This window comes from Cyanistes caeruleus, chromosome 7 (genome assembly GCF_971803275.1).
Source record: "Cyanistes caeruleus chromosome 7, bCyaCae1.hap1.1, whole genome shotgun sequence".
Lineage (NCBI taxonomy): Eukaryota > Metazoa > Chordata > Aves > Passeriformes > Paridae > Cyanistes > Cyanistes caeruleus.
This window is the reverse complement of record NC_141707.1, coordinates 8,112,225-8,138,043: the sequence shown is the minus strand read 5'-3', so window position 1 is coordinate 8,138,043 and position 25,819 is coordinate 8,112,225. Positions and strand designations below refer to the sequence as shown.

At 38.3% G+C, this 25,819-nt stretch overlaps 1 protein-coding gene across 25 annotated transcripts in view; it reads right to left on the bottom strand.

The window, feature by feature from the left end:
* The window catches only part of KANSL1L (KAT8 regulatory NSL complex subunit 1 like), a 61,666-nt gene that overhangs the window by 15,966 nt on the left and 19,881 nt on the right, over nt 1-25,819 (bottom strand). For 15 of the 25 annotated variants that reach the window (XR_015288821.1, XR_015288822.1, XR_015288813.1 and 12 more), the window contains exons 3-7: nt 23,271-23,412; nt 19,560-19,757; nt 16,675-16,796; nt 12,192-12,393; nt 1,403-1,565 (exon numbers count right to left, since the gene is read on the bottom strand). Coding sequence is in view for 9 of the 25 variants with exons in the window: in XM_086896023.1 (XP_086752149.1) it covers nt 1,403-1,565; nt 12,192-12,393; nt 16,675-16,796; nt 19,560-19,757; nt 23,271-23,412 (827 nt within the window). In the remaining 16 variants the exon portion in view is untranslated. The remainder of the gene's footprint in view (nt 1-1,402; nt 1,566-12,191; nt 12,394-16,674; nt 16,797-19,559; nt 19,758-23,270; nt 23,413-25,819) is intronic. The other 10 variants (XR_015288817.1, XR_015288827.1, XR_015288828.1 and 7 more) reach the window with 1 other exon arrangement.

The window sequence follows — 25,819 nt, the reverse complement described above, 5'->3', positions numbered from 1 at the left end:
TCTCAACTATTATTAGCAAGGCTCCTGGAAAAGAGAATAAATATTCCTTAAGAAATATGTTCTTGATACTGGAATGAAGCTAAAAACAATTTTTCTCTTCCATCCTGGCAAAGTTCCAAGAATAGCCACAGCACAGCCCAATGCTTTTTAGGTTTTTTATGATGACAAAGCTTTTTTTGAGAAAACAAAAGGTCAATGTTCTTGCTACACACCCCAGCCTCCCTTAAGAGGGAGGTAAGAATGAACACAAGGAGCACAGACTGTCCTTGAACAGATGTCTAAACCCCTGGGGTCTGGCTGGGCTGCCAGAGTCACAGGGGAAGTGATAGTGTGTGTAAAAGAAGAAAGATTTAGGTGGTGTTTTTCTGTCCACAACAGATTTCTGCTGACTGGGATGTTTGCTGTAGCACTCTGGGAGTGAGCAAGGAAACCATTTCTCCTCTCTGCTCCTACAATAATCTCCTCTTTAACCCATACATGGGATGCAAACTGACGGAGCTGAGGCTTTCTCTGGATTCCATGCCCACACTTGGGTCTTCTCTACAGGCCAGTGACAAGTTCTCCAAAACCCAGCCTTAAGTTAATTCCTGACTTCCTAACACAAAGCTGCAGTGTCTACACTGTCATTCTGGGAAGACAGTGGGCTTGATTAAAGATCAGAACAGTTCCATGCAAGTCCCAGCTTCATCTTCAGAATTATTTTGTGGCAAAGAAGCCCCCCCAGGACAGCATAATTCCTGTACTGGTCACTAACTACTTGGAAATAGGTTTTTCCTAAACAAAAAAATCCCACAGAAGTTCAATCCCTTCTGCTGATAACAACAACATTTAGGCTGTTATTTTGAAGTCCCAAGTGCTGTCAAGTTGTACCTGCACTAATTTCAGGGTTGAGTCACAGACAATATTCTCTACATTACTGCCCAAAAAGACTAAAAGATCAGATGACAAGAAACCATAAAACTTCAAACATAATCAAAAAATCACAAAAATAGTTAGAAAACCTAAATAAAGCTTTCTAGACCTAGTCAAAAGGGCCTGAAGAGAAAGAAAGTCACTTATGAAAACAACACAAGCATGGTATGGTAATGTGTTGGCAAAAGCTCCATCTCTAAAGGACTAACACAGTTAGACACACTATGGAACACCCAAGCACACCTTTTTTCATGACCAGTCTTTCAAAGCTACAAGCACACTGCTAGTATGGGAAACCTAGAATGTGTGTTTTTCAAAAGTCAGGATCAAGTCAAGATTTTCATTTAGTATAAACTCATGTATTTTGACAGTGTGAAGTTTTCTGTTAAGAGAACTAAGCCCTAAAAATCATTGAATAGACAAGTTAGTCCACAACCTCTAGAGCTGTCACAAGCACAAACACTCTGTTAAGAGTCATGGCATTACTTACCTGAAGGGAATGATAAGACTGGATGGAAGGAAGAGTCCAGCTCTTGCACATAATCAAGGATTTTAGATTCTGTGCTGTACTCACTGCTGCTGAAAGTGGAGGCTGGCACCACACACGGCAACTGAGTTTTATATGGAAAGGAGGCATCTCTAGATGGAAAAGTCTGCAAGAATACACAGAAATGAAGGTTAATTTTTCCTTTACCCATGTCTTTCAAATTAGACCAGAAGAGGAAAAAAAACAACAAACCAACAATTCAGTGAGTGACACTTCTTAATATGTGAATGGGAAGAATATTCCAACAATCTCCAGTCTAAATGTGACTTACCTTCACTTACTATGGACAACAGTGCACAATACAAAGAATACAAACTGCTCCTTCAATTAGGACCAGGAAACAGCTGTCAAAGCTTTCAGATAAAATGTAACTGTTTCCAGTAATTCTTTTGATCTATCTGATGACAAACAAACACCCCTTAAAATTTGATTCCAGAATAACAGGCATGATATAAATGCACAAACAAACCTAACACCAGACTAAATAGAGGGGAATCATTCATTTATCCCCTTAGTAAGATTCTTAGCATTAGTAGCTCTAGGTACCTTGAACCCACACATTTTAATGAAAGAAACTATATTGAACATTTTGAGCACACTGTGTGCTTACACAAACCAAAAAGGCAAAGTCTTTACCTCGTTATTTAAACATCAGATAAGCATCAGAAAGAAGATATACAGCAATAAACATGAAGAGGGATGCATCAAGAACTGATTAACAGGTAGAAACAGGAATTACTAGAAGGGAGAGGTGCAAAGAAAGATTAATTTAGCTGCTGGGCTACAATGCTTGTTAAAGTATGGAAGGTAAAATGATGGATGGCACAGAACTGGTAGATGTGAGGTCAGCAGGACTGAGGCAATAGGCAGTATGAAAACGGGCAGGAATAAGCAGCAGAGTGCAGGCCATAGACTGAGCTCTGAAAGAAGGAAAGAAGTAAATGTGATGACACAAGACAGCAGCAAACAGTAGTCTGTGCTTCAGAATATGCTATGAAATGTACTTCAGGGAAATAATGTGGCATAAGTTCCTTTCTTACTGGATACTTGTGGTAGTAACTCCAAAGATACTGACATTTTTAAAGGCTTCTATAGGTTTCTGATATTTTACCAAATGCTGCAGATCCTGCAAATGGGAAGGGAGAGAAAGGGACACTAGAGTACTTAGTGTGCCTATCACTGTGCCAACAATCACATTTATCAACCCTTAGGAAACAGTTCCAGTGTAAAAACCAGTAAGAATGAATATGACATTTTCTTATGACTTTTTATGGAAATGTGTATCATCAAAGGTGAGACTATCAAAGAACATTACTTGTATTTTCTGTACTTCTGCTTTCTGAATCTAATAAAACTCCTTCTCCTGCCTGAAATACACCAGGCTGCACTTTAGCACTGCCATTCATGAATTAGTGATACAGCAATTATATCTATCACATAGGATTCCCTCCACTTAGTGAAAGCAGTCCTTGTGCCACATGGCACCAACATTCACAACCCACATTATCTCAGAAAATATTACATTAAGAAGGTCCCCTTTCTATCTCTTCCTTTCCTCTCAGTTACAGAGTTCTCTCTGCTGGTACTGTATCTCAGAAACTACTAAAATCAAGTAAGCATGTTATGATGCTGGAGCAGAGAACACAGTGATGGTGGGTGGAGGTTCTTGTATTTAACTTTCTTTTTTCCCCCCCAGGAAAACATTAACAGTCCTAAATCCACCTTGATCTCCACACACAGGTGTATGCACAAGTGCTTTCAACTTGGAAAGAATTCTTTCCTAGCCCAAGACTCCTTCAAATCAATGTTTTGTTATTTTCTTGTGAAAGATATATGGGACTCTTCATCTGTTAAACTTTAAACATCCATAAAGTGTTGGCAGAAGTGGGTCCTATGTTTGGAAATACTAGAGGGATAAATGCTAAAGCAAACTTAATGTTTCCCATTATATGGATCATTACACTAAAGCTTTGAGAGCTTTTAGGTAGTTGCTCTACCTCAATGCACTAAGGGCTTGCTTTTCAAAAATGCACAAAAGCATATTTCCTCTTGATATTTGGGGTTTAGAAATGAAGTAATCTACTAAATCTCTACTCTTTAAGCTGCAATGGCACCACTTCTGCCTGTCCTTTTTTTTTTTTTTTTTAATAGGAGTGAATTCACATTACAGTAGATAAATCTCTCACTCCTTCTTTAGAAAGAAATTCCCAAAAAACTAAACAGTAAAATTACCTAGAAAGTATATAGATAAGACAAAGACATTATGACACCCAGACCTTTAGTCTTTACTCACTTTTTCTTGCTTTAATTCACTTTAGCCCCAAATTCATCCAGATTATTACAGCTGAGCCATCTCAAAAACATGCATACATGGGCAAACTACCTCACAGTCAAAATCCATTTTGAAACTATATTAAAATCCATTTGGCAATATCAGTAAATGTAATATTATTTTCTTCATCTTGCCTGTGGTAGGAATTACAAAACCTTATGTGTGAATTTGTGCCTTGAATGCTTTGGCATCAACCCCTAAGTAATGAAATCTTTCATTAAGCCAGTTTGTAATCCAAATGAAAATACAGACTTCATAGAAGTGAATGTCTGTGAAGCTACCAGGGGGAAAAAAGCTAAGAAATTTGTTAGCATCTGTGTTTCTAGCTACCAGATCTGGTTCAAATTTCTGATGGAGCAGTCTTCCACTGGAAAATGCTGAATTAGTGAAATCATGACATTTCTCAGAAATGTTGACTAAATCAACTCTTGATGAAAAAATTTCAGAAGCCCTTAGCACCGGAATTAAAGCATTTTACTCAAAGAAAGTGATTCAACTTTTATTGAAATAAAATGGAAGAGCTGTTTATTGGAAAACTAAACTCTCTCTGCTTCCAATTCCAAGTAGAATACAGTCCACAATCCAACTGCCTTTTACAGCAGTCAATTATTGAAACTTTAACACAGCAACAAAAAAATCCAGCTGAAAACAAGCCCACATATATATCCATTCAGCCATGGCAATGACACAGGAACATCATGGCACACAGCTTTTAGGAGACAGGCCCCTACAGCAAATCTGCCCAAGATACCAACCCTTCAGAAAGCAAGAGAGATTACAAAACTCTGATCAATCTTCCCCTTTCCCCTTGCTATATTACACCTTCTACATCTCCTGAGATGTTTTTCTTCATTACTGAAGTACAAAATCTCATGCTTCCTGAGCTCAAGCAGATTTGTAGGATAATATTACATAAAATTCATTGTATTAGAGAAAATTCAATGGATTTAAGAGGAAATGAGGAGTGTGTAAGGTTTAAATATTCAACAAAAATAACAGCTCTGGTTTAAACTTAGGAAACTTATGAAACTGAGTGGTGTCAACCAATAGACACTAATTTTCTAGAGTATTATGAATTTTGAGCTTGGCTATTTCCCCCCTTAGTACTTTTTTACTGGGATACAGAAAACAGAGAACAATTAATTTTGATACTCAAAACAATTTTTGCACTTGCTTGTGACAGATTGATGCATCAGACAAAGAACAATTGGCTCATGCCTCTGTTCTTGAAGGGTCAGAAGGCTGACCTCTACTGCCCATCCCATCTTTCTGCAGAGAAAAAAGTGTGAGTCTATAAAGCATGCTATAATTGAAAGGAAAAATGTTTTCTGCTCCCAGTTAAAAAATTGTGAAGTGAATCCTCATTTTGTGGTTTCAGCCACTGATCACTACCATTTCTGGAAACATGCCCAAGTGTAACAGTACAGAGAGCCACAGCACAATTATGCCACTGTGTCTGAATCCAGTAAGGTAATTAAATTAATTCAAATACACTCTGCTGAATACCTGTCACATCTGCTCCCGATTACTCTTATTAAGCCCAAAAAGGCAAGGAAAAATGCATTTATTCTCTCTACAAACACACTCCCAGAAGTTTTCAGCAATATCAAAGAAGAGCTATCTCCCTTAATATTAAAAACTATTCTTCAGTAAATGGGTAGGCAACTAAACTGCAGGGATTTAATTATGGGACTCAAGAGAACCTCTCTGTGGGTGGCTAACAACTCCCCTTTGAACACCAAAACACAGCAGCTTTTAATCCTGTGCTGTGTACAGATCAAACCAATAGAGTGGCCTGCTTGCCTCAGTGCTTTAGCATCTGCCTTAAGGACAGCCCAACTCCTCCATGGCCTCCCTCTTCTGCACTCAACAACCTCCTCTGAGCAGAGCTGTGTCCCTCTGGCAGAGCACACACTTCCATGGAGCCTTGTGTTTCACAAGGTGAATGTGCAGAGTGCTTTTGGGCAACACACAATACCTGGATGGTGAAAGGTTAATCTGAAAGCCCCCAAGAGCTTCTTTCTTATTAATGGGCAGTGGGAGAGAGGGTGGGCAAAGCATCCAAGACATCCCTGCATGGGAAGGTGCACAACAGATGGTGCTGACACACACACACACCCCTGCCATATGTCAGACCCTCCCTTCCACATGAAGCTTTTAGAGAAGTCAAATGGACAGACCTTTCCCATGCATGTCAGGTACAGGGATGCAAGGTGTCCCAGGATGTAAACAACTTCATCTGCCTTGGCCCCTCTAAAGCTGTCAATGAAGTGGCAGATCCTGTGGCAGAGATCAATTTTTTCCAGGAAGAGAACGGGGACTTGTATAAAACGCTAATGAAAACTTATTCAGCATCCAACTTGTCACAAATTCAGAATTTCTGGTCAGTATCCTACAAGATGTGATAGCTTCTAATGTTCTCAGAGATCACCCACCTCTCCTAAGCATACATGGAGTTTAGTTTCTTTAATCCTGCAATAAGCCAACGGGACTTTCACCTGCTCTGTAGAAGTGCATGCTGTCTTCTACATCCTGAAACAAAGATAATTTGTTCAACTAGAAAATCAATTGAAAAATCAAGGTTATTGCTTAATCTTTGACCAGTTAAACCCAAAGAAAGAAAGGTATGTTAATCCATAGGGATATCTTCTCAAAAACATGCAGAAATTAAGAATAGACGTGATCAGTAAAACACTATGGAAATGCCACTAATCTAAAGGTGCAAGGCTGTGGAAAGCATGAAGGTTTTTCATTCTAAAAAAAAAAAGAAGAAAAGGAATTCACAGGCTTACTGGCTTGCCACAAACCTCAGAGGATGGATCTAGTTCTACTGGCAGTATCACAGACTTGCAAAGACAGAGGTGTCCGTCCCCTTCCTTTCTGCCTCCGTGCCTCCCTCCCTCAGAGACAGAAGTCTTGTCACACATTCAGAAGAGCTGAATGCCTACAAGAACTGCTTTTGCCACTCAAGTTTCATTGATTTTTAACTAACAGAAGGCCTTATTTTTTAACTTCCAGGGTTCAAGTAGCAATTTCATTAACTGTTATTTTCACTTACAAACTTGGCAACCATGGGATTCTCCTTCCCAGACCACAAGACTGACATATCCACACCACTTATTGAGGTACCACACCACTTGCATTGAAGCAGTTTGCAGGAGACTTGGCAACAAAACATTTTCTCAGAAGTCAGCAATGCCAGGAAACTATGCTGAAGCAGGTGGTGGAACCAGTATCTAAGAATACCAAGGAAGAGGATGACAGCCAGTAGACTCCTCTCAGTGCAACTTCTTTCCTCTCAGGTACAGACCTCTAGCAAATAGCAGACATTTAGCAAGTAAGATAAAGGTGATGCATGCTGGATATAATATAAATTATACGTGTGTGCATATATATTAATAAAAATATATATACACTCTTTCCAAAAACCTCAAAATTAACAAGACTTGGGGAAAGACCCACACGTATGTATCAAGCAGCATCAACAAAAAATACCACTGGCACTAGACATGGACTGGGAATGTTCCTGAACACAAAAATCCCAGAACCACCATGAGATTTAAATCAAAACAAGAAAGTCATACCCTAGAATTTAAATACTTTTCTCCTGTCTGTTTCAGAGCCTCCTGGACAAGCACTCACTTTTTTTTTTACTTTTTTTTTTTAAACCACTAAATGAAAGCAGATATTCTTCTGTTCTTACTTCAGTTGAGACTGCAGAGAAGAAAATGTGGCAATATGCAGCCGCATGAGTTGGCAACATTATACCAACTGTTTGCTTGTGGCATCCAAAGTGTAAGCTTTTGCACTTCCATTCCCAACTTTCAGGGTGTTGGCACCTTTGCAAATTTGAATTCTGTTTTCTCCACATGCTTCAGTCCCCACAACCAGCTGTTTCTCCAGCAGGTGGGACATGATTACAATGAGAATTTTCAGATTAAAAAACCCTACCATGCTCTACAACTCTGCAAAGAAACAGACAGGACTGACAGTACTCCAATCTCACAGCTCTATTGTCTCTTACCTTAGAGCTGTATAAAGTTTTTATAGATTAAAAGTCTACATAGCCTCAATGACATCTCTTGGCAAAACATGACTTGAAAAAAGTGGAATTAATATCCTTTATTAGGATATTAAATGAGAAACTAACAAAACACACTGGCAAAACAAAATCCTTGTAATTAAAAAAATCCCGCAGCAAGTCACACATATAAAATAGCAAAAAAGAAAACATCAGGGCATGTAAGCTAAGCAAACCTCTCAGAGAGTTTCTGACTAGTACAACACTTGTCTGCTTTTAAAGCTGCTGGTATGTCACAGATAATACAGTTCCTTCAAGTGCAGACAAAAAGCCAGCATGAGACAGAGGTACAATTTTCCTCACTATAGGAAAAGCATTTGCAGGAGCACGAGGCATTAGACTGGAGAATGTGGGGTGGGGGAGGAAGGCAGTTATAAATGCAACAACCACTGAGAAATGATTCACTAGGTGTCTTACAGTCCTGACACTCATCTGCTACTTACAGACTTTCTCAGTTTTAATGTTTAGGTACTTTTGGCCTTCTTTCTTAGCATTGAAACTGCATGACACACATTTTATAGGAGGAAACAATGACCCAGAGGTTTTGACTTGACAGCTGTAACAACACAAATGAACAGCAGATTTAAGCACTCTCAGACTTCCAACTCCCACTTGCAAACATTGTCTCCTCCCACTTGAACACACCTGCAGCTTACAACTGTGTGCTGTCCTAAATACAAGTTTTATCACTCATTCATTCAAACACCATGCTGAAGAAATGCACCACTACAATCATGTCCTCTAGACTGAAGCACAGACTGCAATCCCACGGTTTATCGTGCATGACTCTCAATCAAGAAATGGCCTAAGCTCTTACAAAGCTATTTAGATAGAGAAGATATAAAACAGATTCCAGGGCCAAATGATGACTCAGGGATCATCTTATGGTACTTAGTCATTCTGAATTAAGGAACAAGAGGATTTGGCCCCAAAGGATGTTTGAAGTTCCTGAGGATATTGGATGGGGACAGATAAATCAAACACTCTGCATCCTGTTTTATTTATCTGTGGTCTATCTTGTCAGTCTGGAAGGTCTTCTACAGTTTCATACACTTCTGTATTTTCTTTTAGATACTACCCTGTGTAAGCATTATTTAACTAGCACAGCAGGGGAAGGCACAGTCCTCTTCAGAAAAGAAACAGCAGAGGACAATATAGGGCATCTCTCCACAGGCAACAGGAGGCTTCTAGGTCATACACACTCATTGTAATGTATGTGGCACGGCAGTACCTTAGAGAAAAAATGTGGCTGTCTTCCCAGTGACCTTATGAACTGACAGACAGCACAGCAATGCACAGTTTCATACTTTAGTTTTCCTAACATGGATGTTAGGGGAGTGAAGGGGGAGTATGAGATTCCCAAATGAGTCTGAAGAGATGTGAGGGATGACACTCTAAATGCCATTCAGATGCATGAGGGGTACAACCTGTCATTGCAATGAAAACCCACTTGAAAATGCCTCAAAGCTGTCCCCACATTTCTTAATGTCACACACACAGAGATCTGCATTTTTCTGTCATTCTCTGGTCATAATTCTTTAGTCACCATCTTGTTCAAATTACTTTACAGAGCAGCATCTTCCCTCAGCACTGCCAGGCACTGCTCACTGGCTCTTCAAACCAGGCACCACAACTGCAACATTCAGAAGATTCAGTTTTCTCCTCTGATTTTGGCAAGCTGGAATTTGTTAATTCCACATCTGCTGCAAGATTCCCAGTTTGTTTTCAGGCCAGTGACCTTAAAGAACCGGGGGTCCTCAGAGACTGTGGTACCAGGGATTATATAAGTATGTCAAATTTGAGGAAATATGGGAGAGGCACTTGCTAGAGAAGACACACTACTAATGTTACATTAAAAATCCAATTATTTTCCATATGCTAAGAAGTTACTCATTTTTTCTGTGAAAGTCTGGAGGAAATTTGCTCTGGGGAATTACTCTGGGGAATATAAAAGCATGTTCAGAGAAAACTAGATATCAATCCCAGAAACCATTCCCCATTTTGCATCCTTACCCTTAGACATCTGCCTAATCCAGAAGGCCAGGGCTGATGGCCAGTGCTCTTTCATTACAGGATGAGCAATCTCATCAACAGCTGGGTAACCAAGTGTGGCAAGTGCAGGATTAAGAAAGTGACAGGGCCTGTTAGAATAAGATTTGTTGAATAAAATGATACGCTGCCGCAGACTCTTAATTTAAAGCCTCGATACCCATTTAGGTTTGATTGTCAGAATGTGCTAGAAATGTCCAGTCTAATTTTACCACTTACTTCTCCAGCAGAATCTCTGATCCTCTGTTTGTAACCAATACTATGTGAGTGGCTTTGTTCCCTGCTTTAGCTTGATTTTCAAAACTTAATTGAGTTTGTCGCTTGCATGACGACTGAAGCTGATAACTCGATTGCTGCCATAATTTCTTATTTTCTCAAGGAACAAGAGCTACAGAATCTGGCTGTATCCCACAGTGTAGTTCTCCATCTTGGTTAACTTCCTCATGAAAAGGACATTCAGAAGCAGATTCTAAACACAGGGTTTTGAGCTGAGAGCTGCAGCAAGTATAAATAGCATTCCCTACAGGGGTGTTTTACCTCACTGTCTTTGGGACTCTGCACTTTTGGTACAGAGACACTGAAGCTGGGCTAATATAAAGTAACCCAGCACCAGAGATGCCAAGAGCATGGAGCAGACACACCAGTTCTGATACTTGAAGCATTAACTGTTAACATAAAAACATACTTTTTGCTTGCAGTCTACAGCCAAACATTAATTATAAATCTTTCTTTGCAGCCTACAGGTCAAGGTAAACTATCAAGCATGCAGAGCAGCTAAGCTCTGTATCTGGTTGAAGGTAAATATCTAAACTCTGCCTTGAACTCCTGCTGTCAAGGCCACAGACATGGAGTATCTGATCACAAGCCTTTACTGATGCTCTCAGAACTTCCCTAACTCTGGCCCACTTCTCAGAACAGAGACATAGGGAGTGCTTGTAAGACATATGAAATATGTGAACCTGCAAGACAGAGGCTTCCAGAAAGGCCTGTTATTTAGAAACTGCATCTGAAGTGAAAATCCTTCATGTTTAAGAAGAAAGAAGGGAAAGTCCTCAAGTCTCTTGCTGAGGAGCTTTCTCCACAGCTCCAAGAAGCAGTTGGAGGCATCAGCCACGGCACAAGGCCTCCAAACCCTGTGACAGGATTGAATGTAACAGCAAGTCCAAGTCCACAACAGTCTCCTTGGTCAATGCGAAGAAGATGAAAAGGCTCAGTACTTAGGAGAAGGCAGAGCTCCCAGACTCACTCACCACCAAACCTTCCAGGTAGGCTGCCAAGTCTTTTAGCCCCACTGTCAGGAAGCTGGGAACTCAAATGAATAAGAAAATGGACAATTTTACAATAAAGTATCTTGCTAAAACTAGGACGCTTCTGCCATTTTGCAGAGAATGCTGAATCAGCACAGAACATCCCTGCATGGGAAATTGCTCCCCAGACCACTGGCACACTTAATAAATCCTAGACAGATCACTGAGGAGACATGGAGATTTTCCTCGATACTACACTTACTTTTAAAAAGGCAAAGTAAAATCAAGGAAATAAAACCTCTTGGGATTAGCACTGTTCTGAAAAATGAGTTCATACTGTTTCTGCTCCCAAATTAGACTGTTTCTTTAAGCACTACAGCTAAACTCATTATACATTCTTACCAGCAATATGCTATTTAATACCAGATGTAAGCAGATAGCCTTGCCCTGCACAAGACAATGTGGGGTTTTTTCAGTTTTAAAATATTAATTACTCTGTAACACAAAAAATTCTAATTTTAAAGCATTCTCTAAGTGTCATGAAAAAGGCAATGTAACTAATCAGAAATAGCAAAAATGGAAACAAGATTAAGATACTGCAATTCAATTTCCTAGAAAATAATGTGCCACCAGCTGTGTAAACTTTCCTGTAGCTAAAACAAATACTCTGAAAACAAGCAGGCAGATGCTTTACACTGTAGCCTGTCTCCTCAGCAGCCAGGCCTCCCAAAAAAATTCTCAAGTTGTCTCTTAGATTGTACAAGGGCTTTAAAGACAGCCATAGAACAAACTGATTTGATAAGCAGGACTCTGAGCTATCTTTAATTTTTATGTTCAGCTCATTAACTCTGAGCTCCTGCAGACAAATCCAGTAGAGCCACCACAAGCACTCTATGGTCCCTGAATGCAACAAATAACCAGCACAACATGCACCATTCCTCTGGCACACCAGACAAGAGACATGCCAACTCAAGCAGCTGGACTCTTGGGTTTTCTCTCCCAAACAGAGAGGCAAGGGCCTACCTGCTGATTCCAATGACAGGCACCGTGCATTCTGTAGAGTTTCCTCTTCTGGAAACTATGGAGTGGCCTTGTTCGGGCAGATGTGCTCACACTATTCACAGAGACAGATCTGAGTCTTGTCCTGTCTCTTCTTCTTTTCTTGATGTGCTGATGGTCAAGCAGCCAGCTGCTTGAAGAGGATACCTCTCTATTATCTGAAGCTCTGCAATTTCATGAATAATAAGGAGAGGAAATACAAAACGTCAGATATGCTCCCCATGCACAGGCCAAGATTTCACACAATGATTAGTATTAGCTATCTAATTCTAAGGGAATTTTATAAACACCACAAGGTTTTAGCATGCTGTTTCAGACAATTGTGTATGTGCTTTGTTTGCTAGTTAATTACTTCCATGTCAGGTCAGGAAAGGGAGTTTATCATTCTTCTTCACCTTTCTGCTCATGGAAACAAATGTCAAAATGAAGTTAAGCCCTCAAGCATATACAGAGTTTTGTTTTTTACAAATTCAAGAACTCTCTAATATTTTTAACACACATGAATTTCCAGTTACAATTAATATTTCCCTTCCTCATCCTGATGTTCCATTCAAGACAGCAGTCACTCTGTAAAGGAGATCTAGAATTCTGTCCTAATACTTTCAAGATTTTCTGGTTTTGCTCAAGAACTGAAACCTAAGTAAAGCTTTACAAACTAGTGATCAATCAGCACTGGGCTTGCAACTCACTGTGAAGCATTTGCATCGAAATTAGGAGCTCTACAACTTCCAAATGTAGAGAGTCAAAATCAAGTGCAAAGACATGGCCAAAAGCAGTAGAAGTCCCTGCATGTATGTGTAGAACAATCTCACACCATCCTCACCAACCTATTCTGGTCTGGTGACCAGAATAGGCAACACAAGGTAAAAACTTAAAACACTCACCTATTTGGGTGGGAATAACTCAATAGGAAGAATGAACTTCCCTGTTATAGGTATTCCTGATTTTATTTTGCTGCTGTAGCAATATCTGCCTGCAAAGTTGAAAGCTTGCTGCAGAAAGCACTCAAGTGTGCTTTTATTTTTACAATACTGAAGACCTTGATCACAGCTCTGGACTGTCTGAGCAGTGCAACTACACAAGGTATTTTGGCCTTGCTTCATAACAAGTCATCTATCTGCACAAATGATTATTTTGTCTTTTGACAAGTCACATTTTATTAGTAGAGTCATGACACATTACAACATAAAATTGAATTTATTACAAGGCCACTTATAAATCTTTTTGACAGGTGATATTCTTTTAACAGTATATTTTTATTAAATGAAGGGGCTTGTTATGGAAGTGTGATTAAACACCATCCCATGCTGTTTTGGAGTGGTAACAAGGCTTTACAGGTTTGAATTTGAGCTGTCTTCCTGACACATCAATACAATTCAATAAGCAACACAGACACATGAAAACAACATGCTAATTAACAGAGGGATTGTACAAAGTATTTAAAGGAACAGATCAGAAGTGCCAAGAAAAAGCCTGAAATGCTGAGGCATGACATTCTTAATGTTAACACTGCATTTTTAAGGCTTGAGAAAGAAATACAAGGTTTACAGTCCATGGAAAAGATTTCTTAAAATACTCTCTCTGAATTCTCAAAAACATTTTCTAAGTCAGATGGTCCCAAGCTCAACTTGTGGATTTCCACATACCTCTCTCTGAAGTGAGGGACAACTTGGACATATAAAATTAGTACAACAAGCTCCTCAGCCTGGCTCTTCAACTTGTGTGATTCCTGCCTTTGTTCTGGTGGTCTGCCAAGGCCCTTGGTAATTTCTCTGTAGTCTCTGACAGCTGCTCTCTTTACCCTCCTGTGCCTTGCAGCAATGCACTGCTCCAGTTTCAGATGAAGAGAGCTCCAGTACATGGCAGTGGGGTTTTCCTGCCACTCGTGTAAAATGTTTCCCAATCAAGCTTTGAGTTACCCGTTTAGTTTGATCTTAGTCTGAGTGGTTTTCAAAATGTGATTCTACAGAAGAACAAAATGAACCACAGCCAGATGTGAAAGTCATGAATTTGCTAGAATGCTCCTTTCAAAGCTCAGAGGTTTGCCTTTCTAGCTCTTGACCTTCCAGATGCAAGCCTGCACAGCAAGCCAGACAGACACTATTTGGCCTGAAGTATGAAATTTTTCCTTCTTTTCTCTTCGTAAGAAAGTGGGTATCACTAGATTAGGTAACTGCTTTTATGAGCATCTGCCTTCATGCAACACTTTGGGCTAATCTTGGCACTTAGATTCAACTGAGCAAGGAAAAGCCACACAAAAAACCAGGAAGGCACTACTGTAATTAGGCCTTGACAAATGGCAATTCAATGTTACCCATATTCAGTCAACCAGGAACTGTCCATGCACCTCCACTTCCACTGCCAACAGCTCATGTAACCAACTGTACTGCAACCCCACAATTACCAGCCCTAAGCATCCCATGCTTAAACCTACTTTCAAAATGGAAAATGGTGTTTTTCACACCAACAGCCTACAACTAATTTCAAGAACTTACTTAAGTGAAAGTTGCTATAATCTGGTTTTTTCCCTCTCTCAAAAAAAAAAAAAATCCCCTTATTTTCCGTTTGATTTTGGTTTCTGCTTTTTGAAATACTGAATACAGTCAGAATGAACTCTAGAAAAAGCAAGGGGAGTAGCAGCTAAGAATTAAGTTAACTGCAACATGTAAGTTAATAATTAACTAATAAGTTAATTCAATTAATGGAACACATAGCTACTACTAAGCGTAAGAGCCAAAGAGCCCTGCTCTAAAACCTCCAAAATACCACCAAAAACCTGAAACATGCTCAAAAACCCCAAAGAAGTAGGAGGCAGTAAATTTCCTTGCAGGATCCTCATGAAAACCACTCTATTTCATGCATCTTTAATGAAAAGTATTTACTGGCAGATTTTAAAACACTTCGTAAGCAGTGAAAAATTAAACTTAACTGTTTAATTCATGCTTAAGACAGCATCTAGAAAGCCCTAAAATCTCTCAGATTCCCTTCCAACACCTAACTTGCCAAACTTCAGTTTAGAGCTACAGCACTGAGAAAATCTTCCAAGTCCTAATATTTCTCTTTGGACTTTTTTAGGTCATGAGTAGAAAACAACCAACCTTAGAGAGCAGGCCATGAGCGAAATGGAAACACTAACTTTGGACAGTGACTAATAAATAAGAGGAGAATTGGCTTGAAGTTACATCAGTAGAATCTCTCATCATGAAGTTAACTTCATACACTCCAAGAAACGATTTTAAAAGCAGGAATTCTTCCTCATCTGTCTCATGAAAAAGTCAGACTCAAGACAGAGCCTAAATAACTCTCTTCTTCCACATACCCATCTCTGTAAGCAACTCCTGTTTCAGGGCTAATTTTAGTCCACATCTAAAATGAACCTCCTGATTTTCTCCTACATCATCTATAAACAACTGATACACCAGGAGCAAGGATGTCACATGCCAGGACCCCTTCATCCTTAAATTTAGGGCAGAATCACACAATCCCTGTGGAACAGACGGCACCTAAAGTAGCTGCCCATCCAAGCTGCTCACTATAATCTCTTTGTGGGAGGCTGCAGCCTCTGCAGCAAAGCTGAAACAGACGGTGTGGCTAGCTCTTCTTGGAGTCGGGAGCCAGGGAATTATGTTCTGCTGCACACTGCCATAAACACCCCAGTTCTAGCTGGGAACAGTTTCTTCATCCACCTGATCCTAATTAAGACCTGTGAATAACAGCATCCTCAAAAATCGCATTACAAGTATCTCAGGAAAAATATCCAATACACCTAGACCTTTTGCAACTGTATTCAATTACCTTAATGTTATTTTGAAACTAATACTTAGTACAACCTGTACTGCACTTAAAATCTTTGAATAAAAGATAGAATTACTAAGTAGCGTGGACTAGCACTAAGAAATATTTTTCTAAAATATTAATTTCAACCTACAGTCATCTTGTAAGGTATGTCCATCCAGAACAAAATACCTTGAATGGAAAATAGTATCTTCAAATTCCTGAAAATGTGGGTGGCAAAGATAAATTCGGCCTTCTGTTGACGACTGATCTGCTTAAAATTAATGAAGTTACAGCCCTGACACTGACCTCTGCTGAGACACATGACATTGCTTACATATTCTACTAATCTACTTTGTCAGTTTTCCAGAAATAAAGCTGCACTTGTTATGACAGAATGCATTGTTTCAAACAATCACAATAAATGCTTTCCTATATTCTTTCACTACTTCACAGATTCAACTTCACAGAATTTAAATGTAGTTATAGTGACCATATGTTTATGGTATCTTTAGGAACAACACAAAACTCGATTTTCAACTTTACAGTCAAGACTTGACTTTTCTTGAAGCTTGCAGAAAGCAGCTCTTTTTCTTGTTTAATATTGTAATGGCTATTAGTTTCATATAGACAACTTTACCAAAAGTTATTCTCAAAAAAAATTGTCACCCACCTGAAGGAGATGCCATTGACCAGCTGTCTGTGTCTACAGGTCTTGGATGAAAGAGATGAAGAAGCTGGAGACAGATTGAGTGGAGCAATTAGGCTGCTAATGATTTCACTTAGTTGTGCGCTCTGGAAAAAAAAATAAAAGTTAAAGGTAGTAAGACTTTTATCCAGACTCAACAGCTCAAAGCTCCTGGGTTCTTGTTTTCTTACATAGGATTTCAGTCCTGTACATCATGGAATAATCACATTTAGTTTCTTCCTGTGAATAACTGCGTTGGCATGGTTTTTCTTTCACAATTATTATGTTCAACTCTACCAAAACCCCAATAAAACACCAACAAAACACCAACACAACCCTGAACATTGTTTATACACTTGAAGTAGTACCCCAAATACATTACTGATTTTAGTACTGTAACCAAAGGTCTTTAAAAGGAAAAAAAGAAACCAGAACATTTTATGGCTGATATTACAACAGCTGCAGCCAGAGCTGCTAACTGGCTATTTGACAAGCATTTCAACAGGGGGGGAAAAAAAAGGTCAACTGTCTATTCATCGTACATTTTGTTCACTCAAAGTATTTTTGTTCTTAAAAGAATCCTCTTCATTGCTTACTAGAGTTTGACAAAGGTGTTTTTATAGAAGGAAGTGTAACTACTTGAGGACTATTGTAACAACAGACAGATCTTCTGGTATCCTCAAAAATAGTAACAGGAGGCAAACACCCCCTCCCCATTCTCCTGCAAAAACCCCTGACTTTCAAAACTGACCCAAAACAAATGAAACAAATGTAGCCAATTTGTTAAGACTAAGAATTACTCCTTCCCAAAGCAATGAATTGTGGAATGACTCCAAAAACATTTCACAATGATACTTTGTTTTAAATGTCAGACCTTAAAGGCTATTCTCACAAAAAAATGTAGGAAATTGCTTAGAGGAAGCTGTGTTCTGCACACTGAACAGAAATTAAATGTATCTGAAATGGCATACTTCTTTTTTTTAAAAAAAAAACCAACCTTTTGCATTACTTTGTTGGATTTTCATTCAGAATTAAGAATGTTTAAAACATGAATTGCTAGAGGTTATCTAGTAAGTTTTCCTTACATTATGATTTTACATTTACATTTATGCAGAAAGAGGAAGAATTTTTTTGTTTGTTTTATTACTCACATATTTTCTTTCTTAACACTGAGGTGATGTAGTCAGGTAAAAATTTCACATCAGAAAAAAATTCAGGGATGGATACTAAAGCACAGAAACAGCAAGTCAATTATAAAAGGGGTGGGCAAAACAAACAAGATGCCAGTAAAATAGTTAGCAGATTGATTTAAAAATCTCAGCAGAATTAATTCTGTAAGGATAGTCTCTACTGAATATAAGAGCATTAAAAAAATTGGCAGACTTCCAAAACACAAGGGAAAACATAGATGTAACTGTGAAAGGACTTGAAAATAGTGTTAATAAAAATTGCCAGCCTTAGTCCCTTTTATTCTGACTGAAAAGTCATTTGACATGACTTTTCTTTTGGTTCACAAGCAAAATCACTTATTTTTAACAAAGAAATACTTTAACACCAGACTGAGGAATTCTGCAGGAATATCTGTAGATATACTTCAGGCTGCAGCATTATTGCTGCTGACACTGAACAAGAAACTAAGACTTTCAGAGTTAAGAACAGAACTGGTAGTCAAAAAGGAAATCAGACCCCAAGGCTTTTAGTGGTGTAAAAGGGAAGAAATCCAATGTGTTGTGTGAGATGTGTTAGTCTACTTCCAAGTAATTTTCAGATCATCCAAGTTCTTGGACCCCTTGGACCGAATTTGTGGCTACCTGGGGACCAGGAAACAGACCACTACCCCTTGAATCGTCAGAAGTCTTACTGAAAAGTGTATTTAATTCTCCAAGCCACCACTTAAACAGGGGCCATTCATCACATTCTAAAAATGCTCTTTGGGTTACCTTATACAATTGCCAGCACTGAGCATATAAATTTCCTGTGTCATTGCTTCCTCACTCCTGCCTGTGTTGTATATGATTTATCAACCAAAGGAAGCATTTTAAGAACAGGAAAGGATGATTATCAAGCAAGAAAAATTGGCACAGGGATTCATTAACAGGCACTAGTACTTAATGCTACTACTTATACCCCTTCTAAAAAATGTGTGTATGACCAGGAATTTATATAGAGCAGCAGAGCAACAAATTAATGCCCCAATGGTGACTTTGTCAGATTTGTCAATTCACACAAATTGCATAAGTTCATTCTGAAAACAAATTTCTAGTATCTTCTTCAGCAATGTGATCCTACCACATCCTTTATGTACTTTCAAGCAAAAGAAAAGCCTGCTGGAGTCTACATATTGTTCCCTGGAATCAACCATGGAAACAGCTGTTTTGCACACTGCAAAGCAAAACTCTGCTCACAGCTGTATCTCCACTGTACCTGGTGAACACATGGAATTCCTCAGCTTCAAACCAGAGTCCTACAATGTTTGAAAAGGCAGATGAACAATTGTATTCTGCTGAGGCTTTTTTTAAAAAAAAATCAATGTATCTCCACTGTCAGCTGTTCTCTTTCATGTCACATTAAGCATTTCCTGTGGAAACTCTGCACTGACCTAACTATAAAGCAGGGGCAGGTCTGTGGATGGTTCTTACAGGCTGTTGTATGTCCCCTTGGAAGGAAACAAAGTGGTAACACAGGTCAGAAATAAAAGGTTAATTTGTAAACCTGGTGTACAGTGTACTTATTTAAGCCCTTCAATTAATCACCACCCAATCCCACGACTGCAAAATATCTTTCTTTTTGGAAGTCATCACCATGGAACCTCCCTATTTCTGAAGTCAATCATTTGGCTTCACTGACAACTCGGTTTTGTTTTACTTTACCTGTTTTTCAATGTTTCGTAAAAGCAGAGTGGGACTGCTGGGTGACATTTCAAAGTCATGTTCTGGCAAAGAATTCTGTCTCTCGATGGCAGCTTGTGAATTCCCTGTGGCGTTTAATAAAGCTTCTTGGTCTGTCAATTGTATTTGCTTCTTCAAAATGTCTTTTGGAAATGGGAATTCTTCTAAGACCACTGTCCCCTAGACAACAGCAATTGAACACAGTTGGTTGACAACAGATTAACACTCCTAAATAATTTTTAAGGGGCAGTCAAACCTGGCACATTTCTCTTAAATCCTCCTGAAAATTTTAGAGCACTTAGCAAGATTTAAAATACACTTCATAGCGAAAATATGGAAATAGGAGGCATTGAAAAGAAAAAAAAAAAAGCAAGCAAAAAAAAAAAAAAAAGCTGCATTAATTATGCTACTCCTTGTAACAGCAATCATTCCAGTGTTATACCACTGCTTAAACATCTGTGCCAAAATTCAAATCAGAAATTCATACTTAGTAGAATATTACATGATAATTTGCCTGCTGATTTAAGAGGAGGTTTTTCTCTAAAAACAATCACCCTTTGATCTGAGCTTAGTTTTAGTCTTTGCAGTCATTAAACTTTGCTGGAGACATTTTGAAGTGCACTATTTCTCTTATTCCTATCTCTATTCAATGCAAAACATTAAGACTGCTATTTTTATGTAGCAGAAATTACACAATTCTAAACAAAAGCCTGTTACAATTTAATAACTGATTTTTTTACAGTAAGCATTTCTAGAGTTTCATAATTAGAAGTAACTATCCTAAATATTCTAACACTGTCACTACTTTTCAAGACCATCTGCACAAATACGGTATCAGATACGGTGCAACATCTAGAACATCACCTAATAAGATAAATATAACTTTTTATGGTAGGGAAATAACAGTTTCATAAATGGAACTAGAAAAATAATACCCCTGTTGTGTTTTCCTCATGACAGATTAGAAAAATAGTATAATCTAGGTAATCTAGTATAATCCTAGGTAATGTATCAGTTGGTTAAAGAACTTAAAATGTTAAACAAAATAAAAGCAAAAATAACCTTGTGACAGTTAAACCCAGTCCTCAAACAGCTCCTTGGTTTGTCATTATCTTGAACAAATAAATTTAATACCAGAAACAGCTATCAAACCTCTCCAGGTTTTTTCCAAAGAGAAAGGGAAAGAACTTACTTGATTTTAAAGTACTAACTGTTACTCAAATATCAAGCAGATATTAAAAGAATGGGATCATTATAACTCTGCCTCAAATTTGTCTTTCTAATGAGAATATTCCACTCAATAAAAGAACAAGGAAGAATGCCATAATGTGAACGCAAGGAAGATGTGTTGCTATTTCTTTAAGCAAGACAGACATCACCTAAGTTGTGGTTGTGGAAAACTAAGGATCCTGTAGTTTCAGTGACCTTTACTACTGCCTCAGCAGCAACTGGCCTTAAAATATAAAAGCAAGTCTCAAAGAGACTTTAAAGAGGAGACTAGGGGAAAAAGTGACATTTTCTTGTTCTCAATGTGCCTAATTTATTCCATTGTTTGAATTATAAACTCGAAGCTGAGAATAAAGATATTCTCTAAAAATAAACACAGGTGCTTGAAAACTTGGTTTAATACCTAAAAAGGTATAAATATATATATATATATAAAGTATAAAACAAAAATTCTGAGGTCAAAGGAATGGGAAGACACACATTAAGTGTTGAAAAGAGGGACATACACACACACACACACATGCTTCCAATGGAATTTATTTTTTTTTTAAGCTTTAGAAATTTGTTTACCAAGCATGGAAATAGGAAAGCAGAAAAGGAAGAGTAAAATTGACAGAACATATGGAATGGGAAAGATGGAATAGGCACAGAAGGAAGGAGGAAGAGTAAAGAATTAGAAGACTAATACAGAGTATATTACAAGTTAATGGATTACAATCAGTAGGTTTTGGCAATGACTGCCTTCCTCCTCAGATGGAATTATTTTGCTCTGCAGATATAGATTTTCTTTTTTTTTTTTTTTTTTTTTTACTGAAAGGACTCTCAAATATCCAGAGGTGCTACTTCTGTGTCTGTAGAGATGGAGAAAACACACTGTAGTAGGCCAGGAAACAGCCCACAAGTTACTCCTCTCCCTTCCTATTGCATCACACTGCTCAAGGAGTGGCCTTTTGCTTGAAATCGTTGTTCCCTGGCTATGAATCACATTTTTTTTCCACTCAAAGCACATCAAAAACACTCTGAAACCACTAAACAGCGTGCAAATTCTAACGATATTGTGTCATTCCTTTGCAGCCACTAAATGAAAACAAAGAGCTCTTCTATCAGCCCTCATGTCCTGTAGCTGCTGCACTGGTGTACTAGAAACATGTCCACAAAAAAAAATTCTATCAGAAGAAAAAAGGTGCCTGCCTTCTCTTATGGGACACAAATAGTGCCAAACACTAAATATCACAGCTGGTAAAAAGGGAATGGAGTTTCAGAAAGGAATGTCACTAAAAATCTCTACCAGGAAGATGACTTGGCTCCAAACCAACATACCACCCAAAGAAAATGTGTGACTAAAATAATGTTTTTCCTCTTATTTCTCTGATATTTATTTCTCAATCTTCTGTAGCTCATCTGACCTAAGACATCATAAAGGCTGACAGCTTTTGGATATAATAGTGTGCATGTGTCTGGTATTTAGGACAGCATCAAACCATGGACATTCTTACCCTTCACCAAAGTATAAAATCTCCTTACACAGACCCTTAAACAAAGGGTCTTCATTTCTTTATAAAGAAAAACCTGACTGGGGACAAGCTGGATATGAAAAGAAGGGCTTTGAGGGCAAAAGGAGAAGATGGAATAATTTTTCTTTTATTTGTTCAGAGGGAAATACTCTCTGAGATGGTTTTCCTTCCCTTTTAAACTCCCTCTAAGTCTCATAGAGGGAGTTCAGCCACATGAACTCTGAAGCATCTTCTCACTCCTCTCAGTTGTGCTTATCTGACCCCAACACACACCAGAGAACCTACATGAGGCTCACTGATGAAGAGTCAAAGATCCCTGCTCTAAAACCTCTCTCTATCACACCACCTCGCACAGGTTTGGCTTCTTTTATGCGAGAATGACCTGAGCAACACAATAAATTGATAGCTAGATTACTAATGGTTTAGGAATGTCACTTTCCCACTGTCTAGACAGTTCAATTTACAAAAACTAGCACATGAATTACACACACTGGAATTTTAGTAATTATTAATCCTTGACCTGTTTAAAGTGCTGTACAAACATTAACAATCTAATCCTCAGAATAAACATGCGCTGCAAGTAACAAAAAACCCACCCTGAAAACTAATAACTGAAAATCCCACCTGAAAAGGCAATCTCACCTCTCCTGCAGAGGGAAAAACCAGTGATAAATACAGTACTGGTGGCCCCTGAAAGCCACTAATAAAGTCACTATAACAGATTCAAAGGTAACAGTTCCCAAATCACAGTCCTGTACTGATGTGTTTAAAGTACAATAGTTTTTAGCTCCTGAAGTCTTTCCCATTAAACTCTGCAGGTGACAGCCTGCAAATACCCAAGAAGTCTAGGGCAAAGAAAAGAACAGCAACAAGGAACAGAGTACATAAATATTACAAGAAACACTGGCAAAAGATGATTTGAAAAGCCCATTTATGAGCTTTCAGACAATACCTTGGTGGCACGTATTTGCCTGTGAAGGTCAGTTAGTTGTTGGATTTTGTATTCTAGTTCTGAAATCTGGGCTTGAAGCCATGTCCAACGGCTGCCAATTCTAGCTCTGTCTGCAAGCCACTTCCATTCAGAAGTATAGCTGCTGTGAAGACAAAATGATGGTTAGTCCAAAAATAAAGATAACCACATTTGCACAAGAACATTTTTGACAGCTGCTCTGCCTCATGTTGCAAGCATCTCAGTTGCTTTCAGAAGATATCTGATTATACCCATCCAGTTTCACATCAGCTTATTCCTGCAGCAACAGAACTGGCCCAAACCAGTACAATCCATGCTCACTGGCTATTCCCACACTAAGCTAGCTTTTTGTTCTAGGTTATAAAACTCAGAGCTGGATAAATTACTAAACTCTATCAGTTAAGGCTGATTACAGATGTGTAAAGAATTCCAGTAACTCCACCAGCAAGAATCCAAACTCTTACACCATACTTCCACCCACAAGCTTTTACAAATATGGTTTGCTAAGAACTGGAATCAAATAAAACATCATCCAGCAATGACCAACTAGATATCAAGTCACTACCTGAAAAACCCAACTAAGTAGTTTCAACTTCTTTCATTCAAGCTGTTTCATAAATATCTGTGTCAGTTTAGTTTAGTCAGATCACTCTTACTACTGTTTAAAATAGATGCTTTGTGCAATACAAAAAAATCTGCCTCCTGGTACTTGACATTGTGAACACCTTCATTTTATTATGCTAAATTCATCACTGGTATCAGCAAACATTTTTCAACCTACATGTTAAATAAATGAATGAGGAAACCATACCATGCAATGAAAAATCTTACTATTCAGTAAGTTGAAGCAACACAGAAAAGACAATGCAGTATTTTAGTATGTAACTTCCACCATTATCCTACCATTAACTGAGTTAATTTATTTACAGAGAGCAGCTGGAATTTTTTTCCCCAGTGAAATGCCAAGTAGTTTGCCACAGCTAATTTAAAAAACTGTAAAATCAAAAATCAAACTTCTAGAAAAGAAGTGCTCTTCCTCAAGTTATTGGGATAATTACTGGATGTAGATCCTTGATGACACTGTAAATTCTGCATAAGAAAAACACATGATCTCCTCTTCCCCAGGCAATGAAGAGCACTGAAGTATCACAAAAGGTACAAGAAATACACCAGTGAACTGGCACAGGAACATAATGCAAGTGTAATTGTTTCATGCAGAATTTTGTGTCAACTATCTCAACAAGAAAGATAACACAGTGGGAGATGCTAGACATATCCTGGCCAGGAGTAGGGAACCGTCAGATTTGAAAATCCTAAAATTTTCAATGCTAATATTATAAAACATAACTTGAAATTTCAGAATTTTCAGTCTAGTTTAGCTATCATAAATAGCAAGGATAGACACAGTCTCTGCTAGGTCACCCCTAAAATACATCATCTTCTCCCTTTTTAACATAAATTATCCTCCCACATAACTCATCACCAGTTTAAGCTCTCTCGAACACAGAAAAAATGAACATAAGAAAATTATGGTGATTGAATCCAATTTAAATACAAATTCTGTGAGGAAGCTATCTGGATTACTATCAAAAAGAAACTCAAAAGAACTCTGTAAATATACATGATAATAAATTGCTTGCATCTTATATATTCTACAAGTAATTTTCCCCAAGGAAAAAAAGGCATATGAAGTCATCTTGTGAAAATGGTCATTTTTCTGACCTCTTTTTATTTCTCTTTATCTTTCCATTATTACCAGCAAAGAGTAAGGAGTCACAATTACTTATGCTTTAACCAGGTCTTCCTGACAAGAACTTCTCTGGAATTGACAGCTTTTGCATTTTTGTGCTCCTGAAAGTCATAAAATACGCTCTGCTGGGAAAGGGAGGGAATCTGAATTCCAAGTTTTTAATTAAATGTGTTCACACAAGTGTGGTGGCTGGAATAGTAATGACTTGTCTCAGGACCCTGGTCTGGCAAAAAGCTAGTCATAAGAAAGAGCTGCTTAATGAATCTACAAAAATCCCTTAGTTAATAATTTTAAGAAGAAGAAAAGTTAAAAAGGAATTAAAGTGGATAACTGAGAAAAACCCAACAGGAGTATTGAGGTGTTTATTTCTGCTCCTTTCTCAAAAGGCAATTGAACAAATGAATGATGGTACCCCACAAACCAGGACATTGTAAAAGGAAAGCTGAGGTGAAAGGAAATAAATTGCATGGACAGATTCACCTCCCAAACTAGATGTAACAGTCTGGGGAGAAAGCTGAGCTACTCTCAGACTGAGGAGGAGCGGGAAGCAAATGAGAAGAAAAGTAAAGTATCCTGTACACAGCTGGGAAATGAAGCAGAATGGAAAGGGCCAGAACTGGACTTAGGTCACCTACACTGCACGAAATCAGTGTGGCACAGGGGAATCCACAACCAATATTGAATCACAGCTGACAGTAGAAGGAATGTTAAATGTGTAATCTCTGTATATTACTGTCTTACACATAAACAAGAATCCTCTGCAAAGTTACATCACAAGTTA